The sequence below is a fragment of the Acomys russatus genome, chromosome 9, assembly GCF_903995435.1.
Source record: "Acomys russatus chromosome 9, mAcoRus1.1, whole genome shotgun sequence".
In the NCBI taxonomy this organism is placed as follows: Eukaryota; Metazoa; Chordata; class Mammalia; order Rodentia; family Muridae; genus Acomys; species Acomys russatus.
Window position 1 is genome coordinate 5,194,086 of NC_067145.1, and position 27,689 is coordinate 5,221,774.

Here is a 27,689-nt window from a genome sequence, read left to right on the forward strand (position 1 = left end):
TGAGTTCAATTCCCAGCAACCACATGGTGGGTGACAACCATCTATAATGTGATCTGATGCCCATTTCTGGTGTGCAGGTGCACTTGCAGGCAGAGCACTGTACACATAATAATAAATAAATAGATCCTTAGATGGCATTCTGTTATATGCAGCGTTTGATGTAAACTGGCGTCTCCTTTGTTTCGGCAGCTTGCACTGAAAGGTTCCAGCTATAGCGGGCTCCTTGAGCGACATCATATCCACACCAGAAACGTAGAGCATATCGTCGATAGTTTGCGGTAAGTCTGTGGGGGGAGCTGTGAGGGGATTTTATATTCAGGATTTGTGATCTTGTCTGTACTGGCAGCTAATTCTTAGAATCTTAGTTAAAAATACCACACTTCCAGAAAATTATACTGAAGTTAAAAGACCCGATTTTTATTATTTTCTGAGGAAGCTTTTGTCTTATTCTTTTTTTTTTTTTTTTTTTTTTTATTAATTTATTCTTGTTACATCTCAATGTTTATCCCATCCCTTGTATCCTCCCATTCCTCCCCCCCCCCATTTTCCCATTATTCCCCTCCCCTATGACTGTTCCTGAGGGGGATTACGTCCCCCTATATATTCTCATAGGGTATCAAGTCTCTTCTTGGCTACTTGCTGTCCTTCCTCTGAGTGCCACCAGGTCTCCCCCTCCAGGGGACATGGTCAAATGTGAGGCACCAGAGTATGTGAGAAAGTCGTATCACACTCTCCACTCAACTGTGGAGAATATTCTGACCATTGGCTAGATCTGGGAAGGGGTTTAAAGTTTACCTCCTGTATTGTCCTTGGCTGGTGCCTTAGTTTGAGCGGGACCCCTGGGCCCAAATCTGCCTATCATATTGTTCTACTTGTAGATTTCTAGGACCCTCTGGATCCTTTTATTTTGCTGTTCTCCCATGCGTCTCTCATTTAGAGTCCCAATAGGATGCCTTCCCCTCTGTCCCAGTTCCTGGTAAGTGAAGGCTTTCGTGGGACATGCCCCTTGGGCTAGTATGCAGATATAAGTGAGTATATACCATTTGATTCTTTCTGCTTCTGGGTTAACTCACTCATTATGATCATTTCTAGCTCAATCCATTTATCCACAAATTTCGGGAATTCCTTGTTTTTAATAGCTGAGTAGTATTCCATAGTGTATATGTACCACAGTTTCTTTATCCACTCTTCTACTGAGGGACACTTAGGCTGTTTCCATGTTCTGGCTATTATGAATAAGGCTGCTATGAACATGGTTGAGCAAATTTTCTTGTTGTGTGCTGGAGCATCTTCTGGGTATATTCCAAGGAGTGGAATAGCTGGGTCTTGAGGAAGCCCTATTCCCATTTTTCTGAGATAGCACCAGATAGATTTCCAAAGTGGCTGTACTAGTTTGCATTCCCACCAGCAATGAAGGAGTGTTCCTCTCTCCCCACATCCTCGCCAGCATGTGGTGTCGCTTGAATTTTTGATCTTAGCCATTCTGATGGGTGTAAGATGGAATCTCAGAGTTGTTTTGATTTGCATTTCCCTGATGACTAAGGAGGTTGAGCATTTCTTTAAGTGTTTCTCAGCCATTTGATACTCCTCTGTTGAGAATTCTCTGTTTAGTTCCAAGCCCCATTTCTCAATTGGGTTATTCGGTTTGGTGGTGTTTAATTTCTTGAGTTCTTTATATATTTTGGATATTAGACCTTTGTCAGATGTAGGGTTGGTGAAGATTTTTTCCCAGTCTGTAGGCTGTCGCTTTGTTCTCTTGACAGTGTCTCCTGCCTTACAGAAGCTTCTCAGCCTCATGAGGTCCCATTTATTAATGGTTGACATTAAGGCCTGGGCCGTTGGTGTTCTGTTCAGGAAGTTGTCTCCTGTGCCAATATGTTCCAGGCTCTTTCCCACTTTTTCTTCTAAGTGAGTTAGTATCTCTGGTTTTATGTTGAGGTCTTTAATCCACTTGGATTTGAGTTTTGTGCAAGGTGACAAATATGGGTCCAGTTTCATTTTTTTACACATAGACCTCCAGTTAGACCAGCACCATTTGTTGAAGATGCTATCCTTTTTCCATTGAATGGATTTGGCTTCTTTGTCAAAATCAAGTGACCATATGTGTGTGGATTCATATCTGGGTCTTCGATTCGATTCCACTGATCAACCAGCCTGTTGCTGTGCCAGTACCATGCTGTTTTAATTACTATTGCTTTATAGTACAGTTTGAGATCAGGTATGGAGATTCCTCCGGAGCATCTTTTATTGTACAAGATTGTTTTAGCTATTCTGGGTTTTTTGTTTTTCCATATGAAGTTCAGAATTGAACTTTCAATGTCTTTAAAAAATTGTGTAGTTATTTTGATAGGGATTGCATTGAATCTGTAGATTGCTTTTGGTAGGATGGCCATTTTTACTATGTTAATTCTCCCGATCCATGAGCAAGGAAGATCACGCCATCTTCTCAGGTCATCTTCAATCTCTTTCTTCAGAGTTTTGAAATTTTTTTCATACAAGTCCTTCACTTGCTTAGTTAGGGTAACTCCTAGATATTTTATATTGCTTGTGGCTAATGTGAAGGGTGTGGTTTTCCTAATTTCTTCCTCTGCAAGCTTGTCATTTGTGTATAGGAAGGCTACAGACTTTTTTGAGTTAATTTTGTATCCAGCCAATTTGCTGAAGGTGTTTATCAGCTTTAGGAGTTCTCTGGTGGAGTTTTGAGGGTCACTTATGTACACTATCATATCATCTGCAAAGAGGGATAATTTGACTTCCTCCTTTCCCATTTGGATACCCTTGATCTCCTTTTGTTGTCTTATTGCTCTGGCTAGAACTTCGAGTACTATATTGAAGAGATATGGAGAGAGTGGGCAGCCTTGCCTTGTTCCCGATTTTAGAGGAATTTCCTTGAGTATCTCACCATTTACTTTGATTTTGGCTATTGGCTTGCTGTATATAGCCTTTATTATGTTGAGGAAAGTGCCTTGTATCCCTGATCTCTCTAAAACTTTAAACATGAATGGGTGTTGAATTTTATCAAATGCTTTCTCTGCATCCAAGGAGATAATCATGTGGTTTTTTATTTTCAGTTTGTTTATATGATGGATTACATTGATGGATTTCCGTATATTAAACCATCCCTGCATGCCTGGAATGAAGCCTACTTGGTCATGATGAATGATATCTTTGATGTGCTCCTGTATTCGTTTTGCAAGTATTTTATTTAGTATTTTTGCGTCTATGTTCATAAGAGAAATTGGTCTGAAATTCTCTTTCTTTGTTGAGTCTTTGTGAGGTTTAGGTATCAATGAGACTATGGCCTCATAGAATGAATTTGGTAATTTTCCATCCATTTCTATCTTTTGGAGTAGCTTGAAGAGTATCGGTATTAGCTCGCCCTTAAAGGTCTGGTAGAATTCTGCACTGAAACCATCTGGCCCTGGGCTTTTTTTGGTTGGGAGACCATCGATGATTGCTTCTATTTCTGTAGGGGAAATGGGACTATTTAACTTGTTTATCTGTTCTTCACTCAACTTTGGCAAGTGAACTTGATCAAGAAAATCGTCCATTTCCCTTAGATTTTCAAATTTTGTGGCGTATATGCCTTCAAAGTAGGATCTTATGATTCTTTGAATTTCTTCAGTGTCTGTTGTTATGTCTCCCTTTTCATTTCTGATTTTGTTGATTTCAATACTGTCTCTCTGCCTTTTAGTTAGTTTGGCTAATGGTCTGTCTATCTTGTTGATTTTCTCAAAGAACCAGCTTTTGGTTTTGTTGATTCTTTGGACTGTTTTCTTAGTTTCTAATTTGTTAATTTCAGCCCTGAGTTTGATAATTTCCAGGCGTCTACTCCTCTTGGGTGTTTCTGCTTCTTTTTTTTCTAGGGCTTCCAGTTGTGTTGTTAAGATGCTTATGTGCGATGTTTCCAATTTCTTTTTAAAGGCACTTAGTGCTATGAATTTTCCTCTTAGCACTGCTTTCAATGTATCCCACAAATTTGGGTATGTTGTTTCTTCATTTTCATTGAATTTCAGAAACTCCTTGATTTCTTTCTTTATTTCTTCCCTGACCCAGGTGTCATTTAGCAGAGAGTTGTTTAGTTTCCACAAACGTGTAGGCTTTTTGTTATTTCTGTTGTTGTTGAATTGCAGCCTAAGAGCATGGTGATCTGATAGGATACAAGGTATTGTTTCAATCCTCTTGTATCTGTTGAGGCTTGCTTTGTGACCTACGATGTGATCAATTTTGGAGAAGGTTCCATGGGGTGCAGAGAAGAAGGTGTATTCTTTCTTGTTTGGGTGAAAGGTTCTATAGATATCTGTTAGATCCATTTGACCCATGGCATTGGTTAATGATGTTATTTCTCGGCTTAGTTTCTGTTTCAATGACTTATCCTTCAGTGAGAGTGGGGTGTTGAAGTCTCCCACTATTATTGTGTGGGGATCGATGTGTGGTTTAAGCTTTTTTAGGAGATCTTTTACATATGTGGGTGCCCTTGTATTGGGAGCATAGATGTTCAGAATTGTGATGTCATCTTGGTTGACTTTACCTTTGATGAGTATGAAGTGTCCTTCCTCATCCCTTTTGATTAATTTTGGTTGAAAGTCTATTTTGTTCGATACTAAAATGGCTACACCTGCTTGCTTCTTGTGACCATTTGCTTGGAATATTTTTTCCACCCTTTTACCCTGAGGTAATGCCTTTCATTATGGGTGAGATGTGTTTCTTGGATGCAGAAGAATGTTGGGTCTTGTTTATGTACCCATTCGGTTAGTCTGTGTCTTTTTATTGGAGAATTGAGGCCATTGATGTTGAGAGATATTAATGACCAGTGACTGTTAAGAGTCTTAATTTTGATGTTGTTTCCAGTCGAGCGTTTGTGTAGTTGTGTTTTTGCCATGGGATAGTTATCTATTTCCTGGGTAGTTTTGGTTGTAGCTTGACCCTTTGGGATGGAGTTTTCCTTCTAGTACCTTCTGTAAAGCTGGGTTTGTGGATAGGTACTGTTTGAATTTGTTTTTGTCATGGAATATTTGTTTTCTCCATCAATGGTTATTGATAATTTTGCTGGGTAAAGTAGTCTGGCCTGGCATCTGTGTTCTCTTAGGGTTTGCAGGATCTCTGTCCAGGCCCTTCTGGCTTTTATGGTCTCTGCTGAGAAGTCAGGTGTAATTCTGATAGGTTTACCATTAAATGTTATTTGGCCCTTTTCCCTTGCAGCTTTTAATATTTTTTCTTTGTTCTGCATGTTTTGTGTTTTGATTATTATGTGGCGGGCAGTTTTTTCTTTTCTGGTCAATTCTATTTGGTGTTCTGTAGGCCTCTTGTATGTTTATAGGCATCTCTTTCTTTAGATTGGGGAAATTTTCTTCTATGATTTTGTTGAGAATAGTTTTCTGGGCCCTGGAGTCTGATGTCTTCTCTTTCTTCAATGCCTATTATCCGCAAATTTCTTCTTTTCATGGTGTCCTTAATTTCTTGGATGTTTTGTGTCAGGAGTTTTCCAGATTTGGCATTTTCTTTAATGGTTGATTCATATCTGTGATTGTATCTTCTAGCCCTGAGATTCGTTCTTCCATCTCTTGGATTCTGTTAGAAAAGCTCACCTCTGTGTTGCTCGCCTTCTTCTCTGAGGTCTCACGTTCTCGTTTTTCTTCTGTCTGTGTGTTTATCATTGAATCCATTTTCATTTTCAGATCTTGAACTGATTTTTTGATTTCTTTCATCTGATTTTTTGTATATTCCTGAGTTTCTTCCATTGCCTCTTTATAGTTCTTCAGAGCTTGAACCGTTTTATCTATTTTTTTCATCTGGTTGTTTGCATTTTTCTGCAATTTTTTCCAGTTCCACTCTATGTGCTTCTTTTATGTCTCTCACCTGTTTGTCTGCGTCTTCCTGCATTTGATTACGAATTTTATTTGTTTCCTCCATTATCATCCTCATTACTAAGGATTTGAGGTCATTTTCTTGTATTTCCGTTGTATTTGAGTTCTCTGGGTGGTTTTCTTTGGGATAGCTGGAACTGGAGACGCCATGTTGTTTTGGGGTTTTTTGCGTATGCTTTTTCGTTGTCCTTTAGACATCTTGCCGTCTTTGTTTTTGTTGGGTAGCTTCCAGAGTTGAATGGAGGGTGTCTGATGATAGATTCACTTGTTTTCTTACGATTTCCCTAGGCTGCGAGCTCAAAGCTTCACTGGTGTGGATGTTAGGAGGTTTAGCCCTGTTGTTCTGGTCTCTCACAGCCAGTGATCCTCAGTCCCTCTCTGCTGTGGATTCTGCAATTGTTCTGGGTCTCTGAATGAGCGTTGGGTCAGGCCAAGGTATCCACAGCCTTCTGTGTTCCCTGCCAAGTCCAGCCAGGAGCACTGGGACCGAACCACGGGCAGAACTCAGCTAGATTCTCAGGGCCAGAACCGTCTGCCAAGCTCAGCTAGGGATTTGGGCCCAAAATGCACACAGGGCCCAGCCAGAATTTTGGGCTGGGACTACGCACCAAGCTCCACTAGGGCCTTTGGCCCAAAGTGCGTGCTGTGGTCAGTTATTGACTCAGGGCCCGAACTGACCACCAATCTCAGCCAGGAATTCTGGATTCAAACTGTACACTGTGTCCAACCAGAGTCTTAGAGCTGGTGGAACCGAGAGCTCTGTCCAGCCTGTGCCACAGCAGGAGAACTGCGGCTGCTCTGAGTTAGCGCCAGTGGTGGAACAAGTGCTCCGCCCGCACTGTGTCCCCGCAGGGGAGCTGCCGCTGAGCTGAGGTGGTGCCTAGGATGGAACCGAGCAGGTCACCAAGCCTGCGCCACAGCAGGAGAACTGTGGCTGCTCTGAGTTAGCGCCAGTGGTGGAACAAGTGCTCCGCCCGGACTGTGTCCCTGCAGGGGAGCTGCTGCTGAGCTGAGGTGGTGCCTAGGATGGAACCGAGCGCGTCACCAAGCCTGCGCCACAGCAGGAGAACTGTGGCTGCTCTGAGTTAGCGCCTGTGGTGAAACCAAGTGCTCCGCCCAGACTGTGTCCCCGCAGGGGAGCTGCCGCTGAGCTGAGGTGGTGCCTAGGATGGAACCGAGCACGTCACCAAGCCTGCGTCACAGCAGGAGAACTGCGGCTGCTCTGAGTTAGCGCCTGTGGTGAAACCAAGTGCTCCGCCCAGACTGTGTCACCGCAGGGGAGCTGCTGCTGAGCTGAGGTAGTGCCTAGTGTGGGGCAGCGTGCTCAACTAAGCCTGCGCCACAGCAGGGGAGCTATGGCCACGCTGAGTTAGTGCCTCAGGCAGAATTGTTTGCTGGGCCGGGCCAATACCCGGGACTCTGGGGCCGAACTGTCCGCCGAGTCCAATCTGGGTCCAAAGGCTCCACGCGACCCAAATCCTGCCCCGAGTCCCCTCTCCCGCAGCAATTCCCACCAGCCACCACACCAATCGCCTCCACCGGAAGGCTATGAGCTGCAAACCTCAGCCGCCGCTGCTGGTGCCGCTGGTGCTGCTGCCTCTGCCGCTGCCGCTCCGATCAGAGAAAAACCACACTCCTCCCGTGTGCAGGGGCACACAGGTCCTCCGCACCCTGGTCCCTCCGAACCGTGGAGCACTCCCGCTGCCGTGATGTTCGGACCTCGGTGTTCCTGGCTCAGAAATCTGTGCAATTCCCTGAATTGTTCACTGGAGCCTCCAAACGCGGTCCACACTGCTCGCCGCCATCTTGGATCCTCTTGTCTTATTCTTAAGATTCAAATATTTCTTGGCAAGTGCCCTTTCTGCCGTTAATTCAGTACGCAACAGGCTTATTTCCTCAGAGCAGAGTGACAAATACGGCTGTTCATTAAGTGTTGTGTGTCTAAGAATGACCGTTGTAGACTCTTCTTCAGTTGGCAACTGAACACGTTGAAGGGCTCTCAAAGAGGGATCGGAGAGCGCTAATCACCAAGTGCTTGGAGTGCCTGCCACTCGGTGCATGGTAGTTGAGCTTTAGGTAGCAGCTGTTTGGTTTTATAATGGATATACATTGTGTTATATAATGAATATAAAATATTTTTATATTAAATTTCAGCATCAGAAACAGGAAAGTGAAATTCTGATCAATATCATCAGTGGTTTTAAAATTTGTTTAAGGCACATGGAGAGTTGGTTGTCACCTTTATTTGCTTCCTGACTTGTTGTAGTTAATTGGCTTTATATGCTAACTTTACAAACTACACCTAGATTTGCTTCTACAACAAAGACTTTTATTTTATTTTGATTTTGGTAATAATCTGCCTCTTAGAAAATGTGTGTGTCTTAGCTGTGTCACCAATGGAGCAACATGTGTAACTTCTTACCCTAGGGATGCAGCGATTGAGGTTCGCCTGGTAAAGCGGAGGGAGTACGACGAGGAGACTGTGCGATGGGCGGATGCCGTCATCGCTGCAGGAGGTAATGCTGCCTCCAGACAGGGTGCTGGGGACGGGGTGCTTTCCAGTGCTGTCATTTCTGGGTTCTTGGAGTCCAGCTATTCTGAATTCTTCAAATCCTTCGAGACAGGTTTTTTTTTTTTTTGTCTTTTGTTGTATTTTTTGGTTAATATTAATTTATAATTATCGATGCTGTGAGATTCTCTGTGTGTTTAGTCTTTAAATTCAAAAGGTGATTTGTTAGTGTATTTTGGTTTAATTATGGTGTCTTAATAAAGAGCCACTGGTAATAATTTATTGAAGTTACCATTATTTGGCTCCAATATGCCAAAATGTACGTTTTCTTAAATTTTATTAGTGACCATTTTTCCAGCTTTAAATTGAAAGTGGTTGTTGGTGAGAACATACTAAATTTGGGCATGGCTGGGTATGTTTTTAGTATAATATCATAAGTCTTTGGACTGGTTTATAGCTCAAAGGGAAGGAGATGTTTGGGATTAGAGCCCAGTCCTGGACAATGGTGTCTAGGTGAGTGGCATTATTGTCATTGAAAGGGTTGTTGAGGTGAGAAATTCTGCCAACTGTTCTAATATGCAGGATAGCCTGTGGACAGTCTTCTTATGTAAACATTTTTCTGCCAGTCCTGTTGCTCTTGACATCTTGAATCAGCGTAACAGGCACAACACAGCACAAGAGGCGCAGCACAGTACAAAAGGTGCAGCACAGTACAACAGGCACAGCACAGTACAACAGGCACAGCACAGTACAACAGACACAGCACAATACAACAGGCACCGCATAGTACAACAGGCACAACACATACAACAGGCACAGCACAGTACAACAGGCACAGCACAGTACAACAGGCACAGCACAATACAACAGGCACCGCATAGTACAACAGGCACAACACATACAACAGGCACAGCACAGTACAACAGGCACAGCACAATACAACAGGCACAGCACAGTACAACAGGCACAGCACAGTACAACAGGCACAGCACAGTACAACAGGCACAGCACAGTACAACAGACACAGCACAATACAACAGGCACCGCATAGTACAACAGGCACAACACATACAACAGGCACAGCACAGTACAACAGGCACAGCACAATACAACAGGCACAGCACAGTACAACAGGCACAGCACAGTACAACAGGCACAGCACAGTACAACAGGCACAGCACAGTACAACAGGCACAGCACAGTACAACAGGCACAGCACAATACAACAGGCACCGCATAGTACAACAGGCACAACACATACAACAGGCACAGCACAGTACAACAAGCACAGCACAATACAACAGGCACAGCACAGTACAACAGGCACAGCACAGTACAACAGGCACAGCACAATACAACAGGCACCGCATAGTACAACAGGCACAACACATACAACAGGCACAGCACAGTACAACAGGCACAGCACAATACAACAGGCACCGCATAGTACAACAGGCACAACACATACAACAGGCACAGCACAGTACAACAGGCACAGCACAATACAACAGGCACAGCACAGTACAAGAGGCGCAGCACAGTACAACAGGCACCGCATAGTACAACAGGCACAGCACAGTACAACAGGCACAGCACAGTACAACAGGCACAGCACAGTACAACAGGCACAGCACAATACAACAGGCACCGCATAGTACAACAGGCACAACACATACAACAGGCACAGCACAGTACAACAGGCACAGCACAATACAACAGGCACTGCACAGTACAACAGGCACATCACAGTACAACAGGCACAGCACAGTACAACAGGCACAGCAAAATACAACAGGCACCGCATAGTACAACAGGCACAACACATACAACAGGCACAGCACAGTACAACAGGCACAGCACAATACAACAGGCACAGCACAGTACAACAGGCACAGCACAGTACAACAGGCACAGCACAGTACAACAGGCACAACACAGTACAACAGGCACAACACATACAACAGGCACAGCACAGTACAACAGGCACAGCACAGTACAACAGGCACAGCACAATACAACAGGCACAGCACAATACAACAGGCACAGCACAGTACAACAGGCACAGCACAGTACAACAGGCACAGCACAGTACAACAGGCACAGCACAGTACAACAGGCACAGCACAATACAACAGGCACAGCACAGTACAACAGGCACAGCACAGTACAACAGGCACAGCACAGTACAACAGACACAGCACAATACAACAGGCACCGCATAGTACAACAAGCACAACACATACAACAGGCACAGCACAGTACAACAGGCACAGCACAATACAACAGGCACAGCACAGTACAACAGGCACAGCACAGTACAACAGGCACAGCACAGTACAACAGGCACAGCACAGTACAACAGGCACAGCACAGTACAACAGGCACAGCACAATACAACAGGCACCGCATAGTACAACAGGCACAACACATACAACAGGCACAGCACAGTACAACAGGCACAGCACAATACAACAGGCACAGCACAGTACAACAGGCACAGCACAGTACAACAGGCACAGCACAGTACAACAGACACAGCACAATACAACAGGCACCGCATAGTACAACAGGCACAACACATACAACAGGCACAACACATACAACAGGCACAGCACAATACAACAGGCACAGCACAGTACAACAGGCACAGCACAGTACAATGAGCACAACACAGTACAAGAGGCACAGCACAATATAACAGGCACAACACAACATAACAGCCACAGCACAGTATAAGGGGTGCAGCACTGTACACGAGGCTTGGCATCACAACAGGCATAGGTGGAGGGGAAGCTGTGGCAGTCAGCTCGGAGGGTATGGTCTTAAAGGAAAATTACTAGTTTTGAAAATGACGTCAAAGCTACTTTATGAGACAGGTCTGGGTGTGTCTTGTGCTCTGCATTAGGTGACGGCACGATGCTTCTGGCTGCGAGTAAAGTTCTGGACAGACTTAAACCTGTCATTGGGGTCAACACTGATCCGGAACGGTAAGTGAGAATATGTGTCTGGTTTGTAAGAATAGTTTTTAAAAGTATTCTACGTGTGGACATTTCCACTTTGTTTTGTGTGTTGCTGCCTATTTTTGATGAATCTTAAGCCTTTGAAGCTATTCTGTGTTTTCTCTATTAGTCATTATGTGGGGCTCTGTTGCTTCAAGGATTTTACCATAGTGCATGATGTTAAAGTGTAAGCATTTTTGTCCCTGGCTACCGGGAGCATCAGAACATATTCCCAAAACAAGTTAGTAGAGAATGGGCAGTTGAGCAAGTGACTGCCAAGCCCCGGGAAGACTGGTGGCGTCCACCCTTCCTCCCTCTGCCTTTCACAGCTTGGGCCTGGATGGAGTTTCTGCGCTGGCTCCCTTTGTGTGGAAACTTTGGCTTTTCTTGGCCAGCTTTACTGACATTTGCGCTTTTCTTTATTCCAGACATTTAGAGCCATAGCCATAGCCAGACTTTATAAAATCCACGCGGAGTTTTCCCATTGTCATAGTCTCATTTCGAGAAACACACACTCTTATCTCAGTGCCGTCTTTCCCCTCACCCCCACAGCCGCGCTCTGGTCTCCTCTATTTTCTTCATATTACTTATTTCTTTGATGGCTCCTTAAATATTTGTAAGTCATTATCTTTCTGTTCAATTCTAGATTGGCCTGTTTATCCTTTATATTCTTATATTATGCTTGAAAAAAAAATCTTCCAGAAAAAAAAAATCATAGAAGCTTGGAAGGGCTTGCAAGTCCCTCCAGCTTACTCTCCCAGGCCAGGGGCTCTGGGCTTGTGCACAGCCAGGGCTGCCTGCTCTTGTATGCGTCTGCATCCTCCCTTCCCTGGAGTAAGCTCTCCCCACGTTCACAGGCGAAATGAAGACAGGATCTCCTGTCAGTTGTTGCCTGTCCCTGGCCTCCCTCTCGCCTGCAGGCTCACGCAGGACTGTGCCTTTCCAAGACTCCTTTGTGCTTCCCTGCTGCACTGCATCTCGATTGAGCCCACAGATCTGTGGCCTTTTCTGCATTTGTCTTTCCCACTCCTCTGAGGCCAGTGACATCCTGACCCTAGCAGACACTGTAGTTTCTGTCTCTCTTGACTTGGAGGTTTAAGAGTAGCTCTCCCTTCGTCTGTTGGCATCTATAAGCTTCTGTTTTTCCTACATCTGTGTTTCTTTTAAAGGAACTTATTTTTGGTCACTGTTCTAGAGTGGTGGTGTCATAGACCGTATCAGTGTTCTAGAGTGGTGGTGTCACAGACCATATTTTGGGTCCTTTTGTCCTTTGTTGTCTAGAACACTCTCTGCTTCTGTCTTCATCCTCAGTGCGCCTGCTGCAGACAATGACGCTTCATACTGTCTCTCAAAGCCCTTCAGTGACACCCACCCCTCCCTAGGAACTCTAACGCTAACTGTGGTTAGCATGGCCGACCTGCCCTGCCTTTCCTCTGGTGTTTTTAGTTTTAACACTTAGACCCCTTTTTCCAGGACACTAGTCCACAGGCGGTCACCCTCACTGAGTCACAAGACTCGTTATCTGGCGTCTTCTGCCCTAATCTCCTGTTACTTTCTTCCTTTTTCATGCTGTTTAAGCAAATTGGCCTCTTGTCAGATGCATTAAAAAACCCAGCATGTCTGCAAATGATCACTGCTTTTCTCTGCTGTGTCTTTCTTGATAAGTGGAACCATTACCTGTGATGAAGTTGTGACATTTTCCTTATTCCCTCAACTGGTAATAAATTTTAGGAATTATCTTTGATTCTACGTCAAAAAATTTAAATAAATTCTTTGGGAATTTCATACTGTGAATTTTTATCAAATTTGCCTTAACTCCCCCCAAATCCACGTTCACTTCCTTGCCCCTTTAACAGCTTCTTTTTTTAAAAATACCTTATTCAATTCAATCTGTTATTCATCATATACTTCCTGGTATGAGGCTCTCCACTGAAGTGTAGTTGATCCGCCAGGAGCCACTAATAGAAACCTGACTCTGCTTTCCCCAGAAGCCGTCAACTCTCCATAGCTCTTGAGTTAAAGCTAGGGCTTACGACCCTCTCCCACTCCTGATTGGGCCTTGTCCCCAACCTGCTGTGCCCAGAAGGCTCTGTTGAGTTCATCTTTTACCCTTTTCACTGCTACTAAACACAGCTCAGGCCTTCATAGGCTCAAGAGTTCAAACATAGAAGCCTGTGGGGGACATTTTACACAAACTAACTCACGGTCTTTTTCTAAAGCGCAAGTCTGACTATAGTTACTCTTTCATTACAATCTTTTATAATTTCCTTATGATCTTCAGGACACATTGCAAATGTCTTAGCTATCATATACTGTTGCTTGTCTGCTTTTCTCTTCTCCTCATATAGTTCCAGGCCTCTAGAAGTGTGACCTCCAGCCACGTGACATCTGTTCACTCTGTGGCTGGAGACCCACTTGAGGAAGCTGCGGCTCTGGCAGGAGGCTTAGGTGACATAGGAGGTAGTGGGTGCTTCCAGGGCATGAGGCCGCTCTCCAGAAGGCCGGTGCCATTTTCACCACTTCCTGTTCTTCTGCCATGGGTGTGCTTGTGCTCATGCCAAGCTCAAGACGGAGTGCAAAGATGCAGTGCTGTGCTTCTTATCAGGCAGGCCTCAGCTGCCTCTGCTGGCCTCCGAAACGCCCCGCACACACGCCACTCAGTGCCTATCTTCTTGGTCTTCTCTCCTTGTCTGTTCTGTCACACTGTTAATTCCTTAGAGTGTGGACCTTATACCTTATTTTCTCTAACATTAACATGGCTTTACACACAGTGTTCAGGAAACTTCTGAGTGATGTATGCAACTAAAAAATTGTAGGGAGCAGGCCTGGCTGAATTCATGTCCTCTGAGTTTCAAGAAGTGAGGCCGTTAGGTTAGTAATTAACCTTTGATTCTCTTCAGTGTTGATGCATGTAGGTTTTAGAAATCCTTAGTAACTTGTTTTTATAGTATCAAGATAGGAGGCTGTAGCTGGGCATGGTGGTGCATGCCTTTAATCTCAGCACTAAGGAGGCAGAGGCAGGTGGATAAGTTTGAGGCCAGCCTGGTCTACAAAGCGAGTCCAGGACAGCCAACACCTCACAGAGAAACCCTGTCTCAAAAAAAAACAAAAAAAAAAAAAAAAAAAAAAAAGAAAAAAGATAAGCAGTTTTAACTTAAGTGACTTTTATGGCTGAACTGTATTTCCCTAAAAACAAACAAACAGAAAACAAAACAACAACAAATACCCAACTGGCTTTTAAGTCATAAACCTGTCAGATTTTGAACAAACTATGAGGCCTTAGATCTCCCTATGGAGTCCAGAAGACAAAACAGAGAACTTCTAAATCTCTTGTTTTAAAATAGAAGAAAGGAAGGCTGTGTTACTTCCTTGTTATGAGGCCATCGAGAACTGCAGGCATCTGAGGGCTTCATGCGAGACAGAACACTGCTTTAAGATGATTTGCTCACATGGCTTCATCTGAACTAAAAATATCATTGAGTTGTCTTCCGTCTTCTGCATGGAGTCTGCTGAGCCTGGTAAATGATTCACTTTCAAGTGCTCTGGCAGTCAGCCTCCCTTAGCATCCTAGCATTCCCACCCTGTGTGGCTTCAGTCAGGGCTGGCCAGTGAGGCTGGTGAACTGGTGTGACGCCGAAAAGTCTAAGCGTCTTCTGTGGGACACATTGCAGCTTCTGTCGGATTGCTCCTTAACTGGTCCGTTACCACGATACTGAGCTCACTGTATATCCCTGTGAAGAAGAGCTCACATCAGAGAGACCGGGACCTGCTGTTTGCAGCTGGCAGTGGCTTTAGCCTTGAGCAATCTTGGGAATGGATCTAATAGCCTAAGTGAGGCCTTCAGATACCTACAGCCCTAGGTATCTGACCTCATGAGAGAGTGTCACCTTCTGTGGACAGTAGTTTAGACTTGTACTGGACCTAAGGAGGTAATTTCTCTCAAATGACCTTTTATATAATAAATATTGTATGAAGTATTAGTGGCTACAACATTTTTAAATGGCCTAGGCTTGTGACCCAGCACCCAGAGTTATAAGCAGTCTGTGATACTTTGCCTAAAAGGGTGGGTGGGTGGGTGATGAGGTCCCACCTGATCCTGACCCCTGTAGGTGGAGAAATTTGTTAACTGTGCTTTGCAAACACTTTCTCTACTCATTGATTTACATTTTACAGTTTGTTAATTTATTATCAAGACTTTGTTTTGCCAGGTCTACTCTCAGCCACTCCTTCAGGACTAGAGCCCCGTAGCAATGCTGATAATGACATTCTCTGGGTATTGTTAAGAATCATACTTTGCCACTGTCCTGTAGCAACTTAAAAGGAACCTTGCCACTCTGTAATTTTTAATTTTTGGCGATTTATTTATTTATTTTATGTACATTGGTGTTTTGCCTGTATGTTTGTCTGTGTGTCACAGAGCTGGAGTTACAGACAATTGTGAGCTGCCGTGTGGGTGCTGGGAATTGAACCCAGCTCCTCTGGGAGAGCAGTGAGTGCTCTTAACTACTGAGTCATCTCTCCAGCCTCAATCTTTAATTCTTTGTTTTACAGATTTTATTTTTAATTATGTATATGCATATGTGTGTCTGTGTGGGATATATTCATGTGAGTTCATGGCCATCTGCATCAGGAATTACAGGTCCCGGGAACTGGAATCACAGCTGGTTGTGAGCTGGTTGTGAGCCGTGTGGTTCTGGGACGTAAACTCTGGTGCTTTACAGAGCAGTACCCACCATGAGCCCCAGAGCCATTCCTCCAGCCTATGAGTGCTCATCCCAGCTTCTCCTCCACATCAGTCTGGAATTTTCTTGAAGTTCATCTTTACATGTTTTTTTTCAGTAAGTGACAGGCGATCTGGAGATGAGCGTTCTCCAGCCTTTTCTTTTGTTGAAGGGTATCTTAGCTGCTTTGACATGCTTTCACAGTTTACACAGTTCACAGTTTGAGTCTTCAGAACAGCCCTGCATGGCTGGTGGTTTATCACAGTTTGAGAAAAAGGCAACAATCCTAAGGTGACTTAGCTGAAGTTAATAGTTAAGTGACTTAGAGGGAACATGCATGGTGGCGCACACCTTTAATCCCAGCACTCAGGAGGCAGAGGCAGGCGGATTGCTGTGAGTTCGAGGCCCGCCTGGTCTACAAAGTGAGTCCAGGACAGCCAATGCTACACAGAGAAACCCTGTCTCAAACAACCAAAAAAAAGAAAGAAAGAAAAAAAGATAAGCAGTTTTAACTTAAGTTCTACCACTGGGTGAGTGTATAGTTGATTAAGTTAATTGTCTTTTTGTTGTTGTTGTTGAAAGTACTACTATATAGTAAATATTGTGTAAAAAATGAGTGGATATAAAATTTGTGGCAGAAATGATATATAGGGTTGAAATTTAGAAAAATCAGTCTCTCACTTTTATTGTTTAGTGATGCTCTGAATTTTTCTCCTCTACCCATTTCCCTCTGTTCTGTGCACTGTAACATCCTTCACGTCACAGGTCTGAAGGTCACTTATGTCTGCCTGTCCGGTACACACATTGCTTCCCTGAAGCCTTACACAAGTTCTCTCGTGGTGAGTTCAGGTAGGAATTTCTCATTCTTATTTGATTCTTTAATATTAAATACATACTTTTGCAGTTCAAAAAGAGGACAAGCAGAAAACTGGGACACTTCATTTTAACAAAAGTGGCCGCGAAAAGTGCAAGGAACCAGTCATGTTGTCTACCGCCTTCTCCTCGTCCAGTTAGGACAAAGTAGAGAAACCGTGGCAAATGTTACGTGGCCAATAGTTGCAAATGAAGATTTTACTCCCTCAGCAAGAGTGATGTCACCTCCGCTTTAAAAGTCTTATTATTAATACATGTTCCCAGCATTTGGTAGAGAGATGTAATTCAAGCTGTTTGGTAAAACTGAAGATTCAGTTTTATATTTGTACTTATATCTAGTAAGGAATGAAGGATTGTATGTTTATTCCAAGCAGGCTGTGGTTCCTAGTGTCTTCGTCGGCCTATGAAGTGTTTTAAGAAGTGGGATGGGATTTTTAGAAACATGTTTCTCAGAGCTGTAGGTGTGGGTGCTGGGGCTGCTTGTGGAAGTTTTGAATTCTTAGCTGACACTTGCTGCTTCGCAATCTCCTTTTCTGTTATTATTTAAAAACAATGATGATTTTGAGAATTTGGGGGGGCTTTCATCTAATACATTCACCCTAATGGGGTACTGTTTGCCTTCTGTGATAGATTTTGCTGAGCCAACACATGCTTATGTCTAGCCCTCACGGATTTTAATGGGTTATTACTAAGATTTTAATTCAGATTACCTTGTGGGTCTTACATAAGCTTATTAGACATTACCAGCAGCTGGAAAGAGGTAAACATCCACACACGTGCTTCAGTAGGAATCTGTGGGCTCTAGGTGTTTCTGCTGTAACTTATTTATGGAATAATTAGCTGCTTTCCCCCCTTCTTTTAGCCATTTTTGGTAGGGTCTCACTATGTAGGTCTGGCTGTCCTGGAACTAGCTGTGTAGACTAGACTGGCCTCCAACTCACAGAGTTCTGCCTGCCTCTGCCTCCCCAGAGCTGGTATTAAAGACACACATATATATACCACTGTGCTCAACCTGTTACTAGCTTCTGATGTACGAGTTTGAATTTCCTGAGATCACTTTAATGTCTCACCCTGACTTCAGTGCGTTTGGCTTGGTGTAACTTCCCGTCTTCTCACTTTCAGGTGGTTATGGAGGCAGCGCATCAGGTTGTACCTGGAAGGGACCGGCATAAACCCCACTCCCGTGGACCTTCATGAACAGCAGCTGAGCCTGAATCAACACAGCCGAGCCTTTAACATCAAAAGAGTTGATGACGAAAGTAAGTGGACAGGACTTAGCATTGAGTGGGCACTATTTAATTGCTAAGTTTTAAAAATGATAAATTACCTTTACTTTGCTTTTAGTGCCGCTAGTAACTGTTAAGAAAATACTTTTGCTGCTTTAAGTTTTGTTGTTGTTATAATTAAAGTCTAAAGAAGTAGAACGTGTTTCAAGATGAGCTATCTCTAGGACAGTTGTGAAACTAGTTGAGTAGGGATGAATTATTAAATACCCTGCAGGATAGTTGACATGTAGGGACAGACCTTTAGATTGGCTGAGCTGGCTGTGGGACTCTCATAAGTGTTAACACACACACTTGACTCTCTCACTCTGTGTGCTTACCCATGTTTACTGTAGTTGATGAGTAAAACCTTTCTTTTGGAAAATGTTGCATCCCAGCTTTGAGATTTCTGTTTGAAGTAGACTAAAGAGAACCCTGGCAGATGGAATTGGCAGCTGTGCTGTATGAGGGCTTAAGTGAGTATTCAGTTTTGATCTAACTGATGAATTTTTATTTTGTCATAATTTTATTGTTTTCAGTAACTTTAAAACTTAAATGGTATAAAAATTCCCAAAGAAATATTCATAGACTGTTTTTGTTTGTTTGTTTGTTTGTTTTCAAGACAGGGTTTCTCCTTGGCTGTCCTAGACTCTCTTTGTAGACCAGGGTGGCCTCAAACTCACAGCGATCTGCCTGCCTCTGCCTCCCGAGTGCTGGGATTAAAGAAGTGTGCCACAACACCCGGCTCATAGACTGTTAGAAAGATATTTTTCTTTTTGAAATATTTCTGGGTAAACTTCAGGAATAGCTTTTTACCCCCACCCCACAAATTTTCTGCTTTGTCACTGTGTTTGATAGCTTTATATTAGCATGTTTCATTTTCTTTTAATTAGTTAATTAATTTACTTTACATCTCCATTGGCGCTTCCTCTCCCTCCTCTTCTCCCAGTCCCTCCCTCCCTCTCCCCTTCCCTCCCCCTGTGTTCCCTCCCTTTCTGAAGTCTGAGTTTATGTCTGTTGGAAAGATTCTCTTTCCATTAAAAAAAAATCATTTGCTCTTATAAATCTTTTGAGATATTAGATGTACATGAATTTCTATTACTAGTTTTGAAAAGCTTTAGTAGTTTAGGTAAGATTTAATAATTGTAGCTAGAAATTCCGTTTTATCCTTCACTGAAGAAGCTACAACTGGATCAGGGAGATGGCCCAGGAGAGGAAGCGGGTGTGTTCACGTGTGAGGAGTAGAGTGTGGGTCCCCAGGAGCCACTGAAAAGCTAGGCAGGTGGGACACCCCCTTAATCCCAGCCTCAGAAGTACAGATGGGAATCCTAGCACAGGCTCACTAGCGAGCCTGCCTGGGATCAGTGTGCTCTGCTTCAGCTGAGAGAGTTTACCACAGTCAGCCAGGTAGAGAGAGACCAAACTGAGGCCTCCACATGCATATCCAAATGCACACGTGTGTGCGAGCACCTGCTCACACACATCAGAGATACACACTTGTAAGCACACCACACCATGAAAAGCACCAGTATTTTCAGAAGATGGCGCATCAGCTCGTCCCATCAGTAGTTACCTCTTCAGGGGAGTGTAAAGAGCTACCCAGTGCTCATACCTAGAAACCAGTTTTTCACACTCAGTGTGCTGGAGCTTGCTATCCAGACGGACATCTGCCTAATGGCAGTGCTGGGAAAGGAACAAGAAATGGCCTGAGTAAAAAGGAATCCAAGAAAATACCTTGAAACTTTTAGGCAGTAATCTGAATTGAAATAACTCGATATCTTTTTTGTAAGCAGTGATCGTCATTCTGCAGACCCAAAGGGCGCGTTGGGGTGCTGGGGCCTTATAAAGGATCTGGAATCAGGGTGGTCTCAGGTTTGTCAGAGCCGCATCGGACACTGACGTCACTGCAGTTAGTAGCATCACTGTTGTGATTAGGGCAGGGTAGCTACTATGCTGAGGCACTATTTTAGGGGTGAGGGCCATTTCAAGTTGATGTCTAACTTAAGTTCTGTTTAAGGTGAATCCCAAGCTAGCCAAAGCTGTAAGGAGAGAGCCTGAGGGCCCTGAGGCTCAGTCAGGCTTGCTGTTGCTAGGAAGAAACATCATGACCAGGGCAACTCTGTTTGTTTGTTCGTTTTTTCTTTTTTCTTTTTTTCTTTTTTTTTGCTTTTGTTTTTCGAGACCGGGTTTCTCTGTGTAGCCCTGGCTGTCGGGATTCACTTTGTAGACAGGCTGGCCTTGAACTCACAGTGACCTGCCTGCTTCTGCCTCCCATGTGCTGGGATTACAGGAGTGTGCTTCCATGCCTGCCCAGCCCTTTTTTTGACCTTGGCAACTTTTATAAAGGAAACATTTCATTGGGGCTGGCTTACAGTTCACAGGTTTAGTCCGTTGCCGTGATGGCGGGAAGCATGGCAGCGTGCAGGCAGACGTGGTGCTGGAGAGGGAGCCGAGAGCTCTACATCTCGATCAGCAGGCAGCAGAAGGAGACTGTGTGCCATACTGGGCATAGCTTAAGAAAGGGACCTCAAAGCCTTCCACCACAGTGACAGACTTTCCCCCACAAGGCCACACCTCTTAATGGTGCCACTCTATGGGCCAGGCATTCAAACACATGAGCCTATGGGGCCACACGTATTCAAACCACCTCATCCTGTCTCCAAAGCAAAACAAACCCAACTTTCAAACAAATATGCCATGGAACAGAGAATAGAAACTGAAATAGAAAGTTAAGTCCATATTAAAGAAAACGACACGGATGGCAAGAGTTCATATTTACTAATAATATTTGTTGAATATCTGCTGTTAGTTGAACATTTGTGGAGAATCCATAGAGGAGATCTGGAAAATATCCATTAATAATTATTTTATTTAAGGAAAAATGATCCAAACAACACGTTTTTAAGCATTGTACATTTGTCAAACTGTCCAGTGAGATTGTGGGTACATTGTATCCAGTGAGATTGTGGGTACATTATGTGTAGTGAGATTGTGGGTACATAATGTGTAGTGAGATTGTGGGTATGTTATGTCCAGTGAGATTGTGGGTATATTATGTCCAGTGAGATTGTGGGTACGTTATGTCCAGTGAGATTATGGGTACATTATGTCCAGTGAGATTGTGGGTACATTATGTCCAGTGAGATTGTGGGTACATTATGTCCAGTGAGATTGTGGGTACATTATGTCCAGTGAGATTGTGGGTACATTATGTCCAGTGAGATTGTGGGTACATTATGTCCAGTGAGATTGTGGGTATGTTATGTGCAGTGAGATTGTGGGTATGTTATGTGCAGTGAGATTGTGGGTACATTGTGTGCAGTGAGATTGTGGGTATGTTATGTCCAGTGAGATTGTGGGTATGTTATGTCCAGTGAGATTGTGGGTACATTATGTCCAGTGAGATTGTGGGTACATTATGTCCAGTGAGATTGTGGGTACATTATGTCCAGTGAGATTGTGGGTACATTATGTCCAGTGAGATTGTGGGTACATTATGTCCAGTGAGATTGTGGGTACATTATGTCCAGTGAGATTGTGGGTACATTATGTCCAGTGAGATTGTGGGTACATTATGAATCAAAATGGGGTAATAGCAAAAGGTAAGCTGAATTATGGTCTTGCATATGTAACATTTAGTGAAGCCAGAATATTCTGAATGTGGCTCTTGGGCCAGGTGTGCTGGTGCATCAGGCTTGTTCTGTGGAGCTGACAAAGCAGGCAAATAACAAATGCTCAAAGAACTCTTGTATTGTCACAGAAACCCTTTATAGCTGAAGGAATAGCTAGTTCCCTGTAGGAGGATAAAATACAGAAGAAATGAGAAAAAGTACTCATTTGGTGTGATAAACGTGTGCACAGACTGACACAACAAGCCAGTTCAGAGGTGAGAGGTCGTGTTGGTGATGATGTGGGTCATTAGTGTGTTCATTCTCAAACGTGAGTCAGATCTCTATTGCTATATAACAAGTCACTCCAGTCTCGAGTGTTTTAGGCACACACATTCAGCACCTCACAGGATGGGAAGCTCAGAGCCCAGGAACCTCTTAACCAGTTAGTTGGGTTTAGACTCCCTCAGGATGTGACACTTGAGCTGTCAAGCAGAATAACAGAACTTGAAGGTACAACTAGGACTGGAGAATTCCCTGCTGCTTCTCACAGCCGCACCCCATAGTGAGTGAGAGGAGAGGGGGAGGGAGGGAGAGGAAGGGGGAGATGGGGGGAGCGCAAGATAGACGGACAGTGTCTTTTCTGACCTGGGCTCTGGAGTAGGTGCATGATGAGAGCGTTGTTGTTGCATCCGGTTGGCTGTCTACCCCACCTCTGCTGTGATGTAATGGGACATGTGAAGGGTGGGACTCTGGGGTGGCAGCGGTAACTAGAGCCCAGGGGGCTGCCTGCCATAAACTGGGAGGGACTTGATAGCGTTGACTTAGGGGAAAGTGTGGAAGGAAGGGACCAGTGAACTTTTCCATAATGCTTCCTAGGTGGGAGACACTGGACTTCAGTATGCTGCTAGTGACATGGAGGGGGTGTGGCTGGCATTTCCAGTTGAAAATTGATAAAGGACAAAAAGTGAAGGGAACTCTTTAAAGGTGACAAAATCAAGTTTACCTCCCCCCACCCCCAATACTGAAAATACTGCAGGGTTTTCCTGTTGTAGTGATGAAGACACTTATTTAAACGGTACAGATTAAACAGAAGATGGGGGGTTTTACAGATCTCAAAGGAAGGTGTGCTAATGTTTTTCTAATGTTGACATTCCTAAAAACATTTGTGAGATTTTTCTCATAGAAAAAACAATCTACTGTTTTCCTCCTCCCCCCTCCTCTCCCCTCTCCTTCCCCCTTCCCTCTCCCCTCCCTCTGTGCTTTCCCTTCCCTTACTCCAAACCTCCACATGTTCCTCTCCTTGTTCTTTTCCAGATTCATGGCCTCATTTTCCATTATTGGCTGGTATATATATATGTGCACATGTATGTTTAAATGTAGCCTGCCCAGTCTGTATAATGTTACGTGTGTGGATGTTTTCAGGGCTGACCATTGGATAGGATAGGATTGGATTGGATAGGATAGCCACTTGCTGGGCTCTTCCCTGGAGAAGACAGCTTCTTGGCTCCCAGCATGCCTTGGTTGCCAGGGGTTCTTTGCCAGGCTGGGCTCCGTGGGCTTTCTCCTGCACAGCTCAGGCGGCTGTGGCTGTCCTGTTCAGCTCCTGTGTCACAGACATGTTAGCGAGACATTGTAGGTGTGGCTTCTGACACTACTGGGTATTTCGGGGTTGGTTTCCGGTGTGAGCCATGCAGGTAAATTGTGACCTGAGTCTAAAATGGTGCTTCTTTGCACTTGCTGGGTGTGTTCCTCCACTGATGGTTTCCAGGTAAAACTCAGTTAATATGTACTTGAGTTAAAGTGTGCTTTGGAGAGGCAGAAGCATGTTTTGTTGGCATAGGCAAGGTGACTTAGGTTTTATCTTCCAAAAAACTGAAGATGACTGTGTTGGTTAGCAGTAAAGAATATGATGCTTTCAAAACTTTGGAGTTGTATGAACTTGTTGCTTTAATAGTTCTGAAACTCAAGGAACTCTCTTGGCTCTCTCACCTTCTACTGCAGGATCCGAGGCTTCGGGACCTCAGCTTTTGCCAGTGAGAGCACTCAATGAAGTCTTCATTGGGGAGAGTCTGTCATCCAGGTACCTTGTAGCTTGTGATTTTGAATGTGGCATTCAGTGGTTTCTACAACCTGGCTTGTAGAAGTTATACTATAAGGAATGGTAGTTAATTATTTAATACAGTTCTTTCCAAAAGCATCATACATGCTGATAACTAAGGGAGTACAGTATTCTTTGAGGAAAAGGTTTATGAAACTCACAGTCAGTGGTTCCTCAGAGCCCCTACTGCACTGCTTCCCACTGCCTTTATCTTAAAGATGCTCTAAAGGCCCAGAGAGTGAACTACTAGGCTACATCTGTAGGGACCACATGTTTCCCAGCTAGGCTGTATTAAATGTCTCTTCTAAATGTGAGCATGGTAGCCCATTCCTAAACTCCAGCTGCACAGGAGGCCTCCTAACAGCAGAGCCCCAGGAGCTCCAGGCCACGGCTTGGGCAACACAGCGAAAGCCTAGCATCCTCCTGGCTCTCTCCCACCTCCATCTTCCCTTCCTTCCCCCTTTCCCCTGCCCCCCTCTCTCTCACGTGTGTACATCCTCTCTCATACACACACTCACACACACACCCCTTACACATTCTCCTCTCTCACACATACACACAGTTTTCTCTTACAACACACGTGTGTTTCTCCCCTTGTCTCATACACATAAACATACACACATGCTCCAGTAGAGGGAAACATGTCTCCACTTATAAGTGTTTTTAAGGCTGATTTGCTTGTTTTCTTGTTTTCCTATAGGATCCAATTATGAATCACACACTGAATTTTACTGTTGCAGCCTAATGCTTATAAAGTTAATAATAACTGTAGTCTTAACTCACGGTTGTCATTTGTGGTACTAATGTTTTTGACTAGTCTGAGCTGGTTGGTTGCAGGACACCCCTTATGTTATGTCTGCTTGACGTTTACTGCAGAAACTTCAGATAAGGCACTTTTGATCCTGCTATGTGGTAGTTGCTCTGCGTTTAGTGTGATCATAAGGCAAGTGTATTGACAGTTCAAGGCTAATGTCTTTATTCAGGGCAGGAGATAATCTCAGTGGCAGAGCGCTTGCCTGGCGTGTGGGGCTCTTCAGGTTTAAGTTCCAATAGTGCAGGCACGCACACAAGTATATATCACCATTGTTTGCAAAAATTAATTAATTAATTAATTAATATAATATAGTTTATGACTGATCAATGTGTTTTTTTTTGAGACCTAAATAGAACAGCTTTGAAGCACCAACATTTTTTCCAACCTTTAAACGTGTGGTCAGTCCCTGTGAAGTGCCACCGTGGGGTACAGCCAGCTCCCTGGCAGCACTGGCTGCTTAGTTTCCCCGTCTTGGCGACTGTGTAGATTAGGTGCAGAAACAGGAGCTGAATCATGTCTTACTGTGTTGCTCCCAGAAGCACACAACTCTCCGAGAACCGTGTCACTGAATCCCTAGTTGTAATTTATGGACCTTTGCTAATTCTCCTGATTGCAAGTCTTGCCCTTTAACAAGGAGCTTATGAGAGAGGGTCACCATCACCAAAAGTGACACCCACATTCCAGCTAATACAGAGTAAATAGCTTTCTTATAAATCCAGTTTACATTAAAATGGTGATAGCTAATGAGGCAGAATTATTTTGGTCATTTTATTTTATATAATATTTATCCAATAAAAACATTATATGCCTGTTACCTATCATGTGTAAATCTCTAAGGATACAATGATATGTATTAAAAAGGTAATGGCACATTAAGATTTTGGAAGTTGGTACAAACATAAGTTTAAAAAATTTCAGGATATTGATTATTTTAAAAAATATTTACAGGAAATGTATAAAATACTTAAGTGTAAAATGTATTTATTTTAACATAGTAAGGACTGTGATCTATTTGGAACGTTTTGTCTCATACTGCATGCCAAATTTCACACACTATGGAGATGATAATAGATTTTGTGATGTATAGAGGATGAGAGAGGCGCCCGAGAGCATTCATTAAGTTAAAAAGACTTAGGAGTCCATGTTCACTATGTGTTTTCTAGAGGAGGTGTGGCTAGCTGCAGCGAGCTGTCACCTGTGGCTGCATATGTTGTATTCACTAAAGTGATAATGTAGAAGAGGAGGGAAACTGAGGCCAGACAACAGCCTGGGAGTCAGTGAAGTTGTTCAGGGTGATGTCTGCTGCTGCTGCTGCTGCTGCTGCTGCTGCTGCTGCTTGTTCTTTGCTGTGTCTCCTTAGATCTTCAGAAGGCTCAGCAAGAAGTGGTTCAGTTTTGTGGTGGTTGAACAAGGCGTAACTGTTGGAGAGGCTTTAAAGACTCTGGCTAGACCCTTAGGCAGGACACGAACACATGAAGTGTCAAGCTGTGTGATTTGTAGTCTGTTACCTAGTGCTGTAGCAGCCTCCCGAGGAAGGGAGCTCTATTTGTCAGTGAGAGCTGAGAGATCCAGAGGGTCAGATAATTTGTATAGGTCACGTAATTATGTAGAAGCAAAACTGTTATCTGAGCTCATTGTTCTGGACCCCAGACGCTAGCTGTGGGGAGTGAGGCTTTACTGTGCTCTGGAACCTTACAGGCTTTGCTTGGAAAGGATGAAACGCAGCAACGTTTTCTCTGCCTCACTTTCAATGTTCTTAGATTGAAGAACATGTTAAAAGCCCATGTTTTTTTCTTTTCTGTCTGTTCTAACCTAGAATGCCTTATTGTTGGGCTGTAGCAGTGGACAATTTAAGAAGAAATATACCCAATCTAAAGGGACTGTGAGTTGTATTGCTGCCTTAAAAATAATTTCCCCCAAACAAAATCTGTGTGAATTAACTAACCCCAATAAACCTGCATGTAGAATGACACTAAATTTGCTCATCATTTTGGGCTCAACATCTCTCACCTGGCGATAATTTTCTCCCGTTCACCGTGATCCTCTCCAGTCTGATCCTCTCCTCACTTCCGCTTCTTTCTAGCACAGTAGCAGACATTGCTGGGGATTTGGCTGGCTTGTCTGTGCGTAGTAGGCTTCTAATGTGCTCTTTCGAGGAAGAAATAACTGACCTCTGAAATAGATAAAAGGTGATTAGTAGGCCTGCTGTTCTGTATAAAAACAGTAGTGAAAGAAACGTGAAAAGAAGTTACATCGCATAAAACTGATTAGGAGCTTGGAGAAGTTGAAGGAGTTAGGCTGAGAAATAAATTTCCACAGTGTCAGTGTCCCAGGGATGTTCAGTAACTAACTTTGAAAAACCTATATTTTATTAAGACTTCAACTTCTTAATTTGCTGAAGAAACAGTCTCGTGTTTGCCAGTGACACCAATGTTTTAAGATAGAGTTTATATAGTAGGTTTTTACATATTTTAGAAGTTATTTCTGTCATCCACTCGGTGTTTAAGAATAGTGTCATGTTTGCTGGTGTCAAAAAACTGATTTGATTTCATATTTATAGACTATTCTAAAACATGTTAATTATTCCACACATTACACTTTTGATTTTGCTTTTTGTCTGCTGGTATAGAATTGGTTGAAATTTTTCTTTATGGATTTTGTCTGTTAGCTCACTACCATTTAAAATGGTATACTAACATATGGCTTAAATAAGAGTTTTGCACAAAGAATTAGATGATGTTATGTCAGGGAATAGAGGCCAAGAATGACACCAACTAAGGATAAAATTGGTTGAATTCTGAAAGGAAGCGCTGTGTGTTTTCAATTCCAAAAGAGCGGAAGCAACAGTGACAGAAAATGTACGCCTTGTCTGAATACTAATGTATTGATAGGAAGGGGGCATCTAAGATCAGAAAGGCACACAAATAAGCAAACG

At 43.5% G+C, this 27,689-nt stretch overlaps 1 protein-coding gene across 2 annotated transcripts in view; it reads left to right on the plus strand.

Annotated features, from left to right (window-relative positions):
- Positions 1 to 27,689, plus strand: part of Nadk2 (NAD kinase 2, mitochondrial) — a 49,013-nt gene that overhangs the window by 13,731 nt on the left and 7,593 nt on the right. The window contains exons 2-8 of one of the 2 annotated variants that reach the window (XM_051150944.1): positions 190 to 278; positions 8,295 to 8,383; positions 11,282 to 11,363; positions 16,862 to 16,945; positions 18,092 to 18,228; positions 23,844 to 23,922; positions 26,571 to 26,636. In XM_051150944.1, coding sequence (XP_051006901.1) covers positions 190 to 278; positions 8,295 to 8,383; positions 11,282 to 11,363; positions 16,862 to 16,945; positions 18,092 to 18,228; positions 23,844 to 23,922; positions 26,571 to 26,636 — 626 coding nt within the window. The remainder of the gene's footprint in view (positions 1 to 189; positions 279 to 8,294; positions 8,384 to 11,281; positions 11,364 to 16,861; positions 16,946 to 18,091; positions 18,229 to 23,843; positions 23,923 to 26,570; positions 26,637 to 27,689) is intronic. The other variant, XM_051150945.1, reaches the window with a different exon arrangement.